The sequence below is a fragment of the Arachis hypogaea genome, chromosome 1 (assembly GCF_003086295.3).
Source record: "Arachis hypogaea cultivar Tifrunner chromosome 1, arahy.Tifrunner.gnm2.J5K5, whole genome shotgun sequence".
Lineage (NCBI taxonomy): Eukaryota > Viridiplantae > Streptophyta > Magnoliopsida > Fabales > Fabaceae > Arachis > Arachis hypogaea.
The window spans coordinates 30,142,934-30,151,042 of NC_092036.1; the positions used below are offsets into that span (position 1 = coordinate 30,142,934).

The following is an 8,109-nucleotide window of genomic DNA, read 5'->3' on the forward strand; positions in this document are numbered from 1 at the left end:
TTAATTAGAGATTAAATTAATATTTAAAATAATAATTCAACTCTAAGATAAAATATCCCTTTTTTTTTTTGTTTTTGTTTTTTTTTATGTTTTGGTTCACTTATTGTTTTTGGTCGGTATTTTGGTTCACTTTTTCTAACTTTCCTTCAATTCTTGAAGTTTCCAAAAACAGGCCAGGCCCAAATGATCAGTTCTCATCCGATAGCCCAAAACGAAAAGATCAGTAGGGTCATATTCGTCTTCTCATCTCTTTTGCTCCCGCAACAAGAAACCACAAAAACATAGCACCGAACGAAACCCTTCTCCCCCAAATTCTCCATTCTCTTTTCACTCCAATCCAATACAATCCCTTCTCTCTCTCTAATCGACAACGCAAACTCCACTATGGGTTCCTCCGCGATGGTTCTCGAACCTAAACCCTCTTCAGAGCCACCACCGTCTCTCCCATCATCAAAATCCGACTACCTCCTGGGCGGTTACGGCATAGACTCCGCCGCCTCCGACGAAGACGACCTCTACAGCCGCCTCAAGACTCTGCAGCGCCAGCTGGAGTTCATCGACATCCAAGAAGAGTACGTCAAGGACGAGCAGAAGAATCTGAAGCGCGAGCTCCTTAGGGCTCAGGAAGAAGTGAAGCGGATCCAATCGGTGCCGCTAGTTATTGGACAGTTCATGGAGATGGTTGATAGGAATAACGGTATCGTTGGATCTACAACTGGATCCAACTACTACGTGAGGATTCTCAGCACGATCAACAGAGAGTTGTTGAAGCCTTCAGCTTCTGTGGCTCTTCACCGTCACTCCAACGCGCTTGTTGACGTGCTTCCTCCTGAGGCTGATTCCAGCATCTCGCTACTTAGCCAATCTGAGAAGCCCGACGTCACTTACAATGTAAGCGTTTCTTTTTCTTCTCCTTCTCTGATTAGGGTTTTGCTTTGGTTTAGAAAGAGTGCCAAAATAAAATGTTAGGGTTTTGGTTAAAGAATATGGATACTGCAGTATGGGCTGGTTTGCAGTGACGGAGGATGCTATAAATATTAAATTGTTTCATTGGTTAGGTTTTCGGTTTTTTGTTCCCCCTCTTGCTTAACGTGAAGAGAGTAGAAAGTTGGAAGTTAGGGATTTTCGCTTCTATTTTTTTATGATTGTGATTAAAATTTTCTAGTTGCTTTCAATTGAGGTTTATTTAGAAATACTTGCACCTAGAGAGAGTATGATTATTGTGAGGAAGATGTCAGTTTGGCGTAAATCGGTATGTCTTACATGCTACTACTGCGATTCCATTTTTTGTTCTGACATTTGGAATTTTCGCATTCTAATATTTATATTTGCGAGTCTCCTTTCTCTGTTTCTTTTGTTCTGTTTGAGACTGAGTTGAGAGTACCAAATAGCAGCAATACGCTAATAATCCAAACCCTTAGATGTCTATCCCATCATTATATGCCAATTGCCATGTTTGGGAATACTAGCAAAGAGAGTGTGGTTCAGAAATGTGGAACATACAAATTTGCTTCTAATAAGCTCGTGAAATGTAAGACACACTGGATGAGACTTATTAAGGAAGAACCAGACTTATTTTGGCTTGGTTCTATGCATTTTGAACTATGAAGTTTGTGAAATATAACTTCTGCAATATAATTTATTTTAGTTGAGCCAATGAAGAGTACAAACAAGTTTGAGCAGTTGGTTTTTCTGATGTCTGTTTGTTCTTCTGTTTAGTATGCATTATCAATTATCAATTTGTCATTATTTCAAGCTATTTTTGTTCATGAAATGTTTGTGTCCCACTTAATCTGGTTTAAATATTTTTTAGGATATTGGAGGATGTGATATCCAAAAGCAGGAAATTCGTGAGGCTGTGGAGCTGCCCCTTACACACCATGAGCTATACAAACAAATTGGTATTGATCCCCCTCGAGGTGTTCTACTCTATGGACCCCCAGGAACTGGAAAAACAATGCTTGCCAAGGCTGTTGCTAATCATACTACTGCAGCATTCATTAGGGTTGTGGGATCTGAGTTTGTTCAAAAATATCTTGGTGAGGTATGAATTTCTTTTTCCTCAAAGTCATCTGCATCTGAAGTCTTTTAGCGATGCTTGTAAGATTGTGACTAATTTGTTATTTGTCACTATTTGATTTTGAGTATTATGGGAACCCCATTCTTTATTCATGTGGTTATTTTGTTCTGTTGTTTAGTAGTTCTGTTATAATCAGTTGTTTCCTGTCCATGATTATACATAATTACATGTATTATGAGAAATTAGGACCTAATTGTTTAGCCATGTTGTACTGCAATATCTTGAAATATTATCTGCTATATTTTCAGGGTCCAAGGATGGTTCGTGATGTATTTCGTCTTGCAAAAGAGAATGCTCCTGCTATTATATTTATTGATGAGGTTGATGCGATAGCTACTGCTAGGTTTGATGCCCAAACTGGTGCTGATAGAGAAGTACAACGTATTCTTATGGAGCTTTTGAATCAGGTAATAATAAAAATATATTCTATAAGGTGTTCTATGTGGCTATTTACTGGGCTCTGCTTGGTTGCAAGAGTTACTTAGTGTGTTATTGTACTTTGAACTTGAATATCTACTCTGTTTTTAAATGTTATCTGATCCTGTTTTATTGCCTTCTATATTTTTCAGATGGATGGTTTTGACCAAACTGTGAATGTTAAAGTGATTATGGCAACTAACCGAGCTGACACTTTGGATCCTGCTCTCTTGCGTCCTGGAAGGCTTGATCGCAAAATTGAGTTTCCTTTGCCTGATAGACGCCAAAAGAGGCTTGTATTTCAGGTTAGTTTTTTGGAAATTCTATTTGTTACATTTTTATAGCAAGTTGGATTCAGTGTACAGTCAAAGGAACATTTTATATTTTACTATTTAGAACTTTCAGTTGTTTTGTGGACTGAACTGATAAAACCTAGTAGCTACTATAAAGAAAATATTAAACCTCCGTAGCATTACTTATTTGACGCTGATTTCCGGTGGGGATTAGCCCAAAAGCATGTATACCCCAAAAAAAAAAATAGCAACTTTCCTCATGCAATTTCTCTGAGCATAGTCTTGGTTGGACTTGCATTGTCTTCGATAGTGAATAATAGGTTTATGATTAGCACTTGCTAGCCAATTATTTAATGTGTTTTTCTCTCTTGACAGGTATGCACGGCTAAAATGAACTTAAGTGATGAGGTGGACCTGGAAGATTATGTTTCACGACCTGATAAAATTAGTGCTGCCGAGGTTTGATCATATCCTATTCTCTTTCCTTTTTTTTTTTTAATTTTTTTTCTATGATTCTAATTGTTTTTATACAAGTACATTATACTATACCATAGCATCAGTTCTTTGCATTACATGAATTGCATTTAATTGTGATGATTGTTTGTGGCTGCAGATAGCAGCAATCTGTCAAGAAGCAGGCATGCATGCTGTTCGCAAGAACAGATACGTCATATTGCCAAAGGACTTTGAGAAGGGTTATAGGACGAACGTGAAGAAGCCCGATACTGACTTCGAATTTTACAAGTGATGTTGGGGGTGGACCATTATTTCCAAGACTCCAGTTTTTACATTTGAAGAATATTTTTATTTATTTCCGACGACTTTATGCTACAACTTGTTCATATTGTGTCTGTAAACTCTCTTAAACATTTGATAATTGATAGCATGTAGTGCTAAATATGTTTGTTAATGGGACAATTTAAAAACTAATTATAGTTTTTAGTAATCAACATGCATGCCCATGTAGCCACAGGTTGTTTTTCTTTCATAAAGCTCAACCAAATTCTTGGACCACTTGCCTATGCAGTAGCACTGAAAAGTCGCTGATCCTCAATTTTGGGGGTTGCTAAGTTGAGGTATTAAAATTAGCTTATTTGTTTAAGCATATTGTGACAAAAGAAATTAGAAATTTCTAATGGTTTTCTATTCCAACGTAATCAACGTACCAAGCTTTCAACAATAAAAATAATCTTTTCTATAATGAGTCATAAATTAGATTTTTGATCTTCAAATGTTTTTTTTTCAATTATTGTTAATTATGGTTTTTTACCAAGTTTTTTTCTTTTCTCTAAAAATGAACCAAAAAAAGCATGTTACAGATGTATAATAAGATGTTATATTTAACGAGAAAATTGATAAAATTTATTCTCACACAAATCCAAGCAAATCTAAGTACAATTGGTAGTGCTTTATTTTTTTAAAAAAGAAAATTATACGATCAATTAAATTATAACATTTTAGCCCTAGAAATTTGTAAATCTCACATCAATTCCATATAAGCTCATTTAGCTTTTGCTGGATACATGGAGATGTATCTAGTGCAAAAATTAGGCATATACGAATTGAGAGGAGTAAATCTAGGTTCTAAGATTTTGTATAAATGAGATTATATGGTTTGGATTTAATCTTGTTCTCTTATAAGTCTACTTTTCTCATTAGATATGGAAAAATATTCAGTGAGAAACATATATGAGATTAAGAGGAATAAATTTGAACCTTCAGATCTTATACAAATGACTTGGATTAAAATCAAATCATGAGTGTTTTATTCATCATGTGATATATTATATATGTACTTGTGTCGAGTGCGGCATGTCAAATGACGAGAGGTTTACTCAAACCAGTCCCTGTCTATTTTCAAAACGGACAAGGCAACCTGTATCCAAAAGTGATGTTGTTTACTCCAAATGATGGTGTTAAGATAGCAAAAATGAAAGTTAGTTGGTCGTTAATTCTTCAAGAAAAAGCTTTTAGTAAAGATTCTTGGCTTAGAACTAATAATCATCTCCACAGGAAGGCTATTGGTCACTTTACAGTTTGGGAAAAATTGGAGCAGAGTTCATTTCATAATTATTTTAGGAAGGACTACCAACTTCAAAACCTAGATTCTTTAAGGAAAAATAAATAAGTATATACTTTTTGTGATCAGCATTTGCGTTTATCCAATTTACCTCAATTTTACATCTAACACTTCAAAACCTCATGAATAACGTTATCCTTTTTGGTAATTATGCTGAAAAATGTTGACAAAAAATTGTTTTTACCTTAAAAGGAGCATCATGATAGTTTGAAAATAGGAAAAATAACTATTTGTACTCATGAACTTTACGAACACTGACAAAAGTACCTATTAAAGAAGGAAACTAACGTATCCATCAAAAATAGATTCCGTACGACAAAAGTAGCCAAATCTTAAATTTATGTTGACTTTTTAATAAAATTCCAGAATTACCCCCACTATTATCTTCAACCTCTCCTCTCTTCTTTCCCAAATTTCAAACACCTCCATTTCCTAAAAACCCTAATTTCAATACCTAAAAACCCCAAATTATCATTTACTTAACCCTAATCTTAATACCCCTTTCAACAAATTTCAACCCTCTCTTTATTCGGCAATTTAACCTTTCTTCTTCTTCTATGGCTTCAATGAACTTGCTGGTTTCTCTCTCTCTCCCCTCAAGAACAACACACTACTACTACTCATCATCATCAAACTCATTTTGGGCTATTCAATCCCACTGCACAAGATGATGTAACTGTTGCTGATGATAAAAACTACTTCGATCTCACTCCTTCCACTCATGCCGCTACTACTCTCAACCTCCCTCCTTTTCCCATCTATCAAGAACCCTTCAACAATCATCATCACCTTTCTACTCAACAAGGTTTATTAATTTCTTTTCTCTTTTAATTTCTCTATTATTATTATTATTATAAATTACTCTTTTTTTTTTAATTTTTCTTTATCATCATAGATTGGAAGGAGAATAACTACATCAACCAAAACCTGCAATTGGAAACTTCATGCAACAACAATAATAATGTTGACAACAACCACCACCACCATCACCAACAACCCAAACTCGAGAACTTCCTCAGTAGACACTCCTTCGCCGATCATCATCATGATTACGGTGCCAACTCATCGGGAGACTACCTCTTCCAAAACTGCTCTCAGCCGAAAGTTACAACAGGAGGAGGAGAAGGCTCTGCCGGCGGCAGTGGTGGAAGCACAAACTCAATACACCATCAACACGTGTTGAAAAGAATAAAGAGAGGGTTGAAATTTGTTGAAAGGGGTATTGAGATTAGGGTTAGAAAAATGATAATTTAGGATTTTTAGGTATTGAGATTAGGGTTTTTAGGCAATGGAGGTATTTGAGATTTGGGAAAGAAGAGAGGAGTGGTTGAAGATAATGGTGGGGGTAATTCTATAATTTTATTAAAAAGTCAGCATAAATTTAGGATTTGGCTACTTTTGTCGTACGGAATCCATCTTTGATGGATACAACGTTAATTTCCTTCTTTAATGAGTACTTTTGTCAGCGTTCGTAAAGTTCATGGGTACAAATGGTTGTTTTTCCTTTGAAAATATTAGGGTAATAGTGACTTAAACAACGTTGGGAGTACAAATATAAACGCCAAGGATGAAGACACTTTGATCCATAAATTCTTAATTTGATTTTTGATAATATGTTGGAATTAAATAGGCTTTACTATTACTTTTTTCTTTTAGTTGACCATGGTATCTCTTAGCCTAATAGGCTAAGGACTAATTCGTTGTGGATCTGAGCTCTATCCAAGGGTCTGCCGCTGGCTACTAGATTGTTGCATACACAAGACGGGACTTGAACCTCTGACACTTGCTTAAATGAATGAGTGAGTTGACCAGTTGACTAACCCAAGTTGGTTAGGCTTTAATATTACTAATTGAACTCTTGTAGTAACCTCTCAACCTCTGACTATCAACTTGTGGTTATTATTTTTTGAGATAAATAACAAATCGGTACTCGAAAATTCTGGGGCTGACAAAATTGTACCTGACCTTTGTTATTGATAAAATGATCTCCGAAAATTTTTAAAATTTGACAAAAAACATCCAAACGTGAAATGTATGATGTCACATTAAACGAAAAATGCTGATCTGACTATCGGAAGAGCTTCAGTGATGGTGACAGAGAATTCCAATGGTGTTTCTAGTGAGAGGGGAGCTTGATTCACAAATCTCTTCCCTCACCTCTTCACCCCTAACACGAAAACTCTAATCTCTTCCCTCACCTCCTCCGCTTTTGCAATAAGATCACCATGCATTACCTTGGGAATAGCAAGAGAATCGAGAATTGTAAGGAGGTTAGTGAGAAGATGAGAGAAGTTGGCGTTTGGCGAGAGAGGCCATAGCCTCTGAAATCAGGGGCAATGGCTCTGAAACCTGCATTGGCAAGGACAATCATCTGATGGCGCCATGAGTACCATATCTCAGGGAACCTGTATAGGAATACGACGATGTTTTTATCAGAAAAAAAGAAACTAGAGAGAGAAAGAGTTTGAAGGTGACAGAGTTAAGAAATTAGAAGCATAAGAAAATGGAATGTATGTGAGCACAGTGGATTATGACCTGTTCCGATTTCAACGATGTGGAGGTTGAGACTAGGGCTGAAAATGAGCCAAGTTGAGTCGAGCTAGACTAAGCTCAAACTTGGCTCACAAAAATTAAGCTTAGTGTAAAACCCGGTTAAATTGTAATTAAATAAATAATAAATTAAATAGGGACAAAAATGGTTAAAAAAATTTAGAATCATAATTTAAAAATTTAAATATGATATTTGCACTCAGTGAATTTGTCTGAGCCAGAAAACATAGTTTTATGCATAAAAACGCATAATGGAAGTTTGACTGGCAGTACCAGCTGAGATCTGTCCGGTATTACAGCTGAGAAAAATAATTTATGAGTGAGAGAGATTAAAAATTTAGAATTTATGATTTAAAAAGTAAAAAAATATTTAAAGCGCGATTTAAAACGCTAATCTTAAAGGTTTTCGCCCAAAATTGGGCCAACGGGCTAAACCAAGTGAACTAGGCCCAAGTGGGCCAAAGATCTAACATATATAAACTTTAGTTATGAGCATTTCAGCTCATTAACCCTAGAGAAAGAGAGTGAGGCGCTGAAATGGAGAAGAGAAGAAGAAGAGAGAAAATCCTAACCCCATCAAACTTCAAACCACCATAACTTTTGATCCGAAGCTTCGATTGACGAGCCGTTTGCAGCTACGCGTCACTCTACTCACCATCTTCGATTCTATCTAGGTATTATGGTGAGTA

General features: G+C 35.9%; 1 protein-coding gene across 1 annotated transcript; it reads left to right on the top strand.

The window, feature by feature from the left end:
- Positions 1-213: 213 nt before the first annotated feature.
- On the top strand, positions 214-3,740 carry LOC112801201 (26S proteasome regulatory subunit 6B homolog). Its single transcript, XM_025843805.3, has 6 exons — positions 214-891; positions 1,814-2,044; positions 2,329-2,487; positions 2,650-2,802; positions 3,166-3,249; positions 3,404-3,740. Exons 1-6 carry the CDS (start codon positions 385-387, stop codon positions 3,536-3,538), a joined length of 1,269 nt encoding a protein of 422 aa, XP_025699590.1. The 5' UTR covers positions 214-384; the 3' UTR covers positions 3,539-3,740.
- The last annotated feature ends 4,369 nt before the right edge of the window (positions 3,741-8,109 follow it).

Excerpts from the sequence above, each read along its gene's own strand:
- LOC112801201 (XM_025843805.3), top strand. The coding sequence starts at position 385 with ATGGGTTCCTCCGCGATGGTTCTCGAACCTAAACCCTCTTCAGAGCCA. Across the intron at positions 2,045-2,328 it reads TTCAAAAATATCTTGGTGAG|GGTCCAAGGATGGTTCGTGA; the intron begins GTATGAATTTCT and ends CTATATTTTCAG. Across the intron at positions 2,803-3,165 it reads AAAAGAGGCTTGTATTTCAG|GTATGCACGGCTAAAATGAA; the intron begins GTTAGTTTTTTG and ends CTCTCTTGACAG.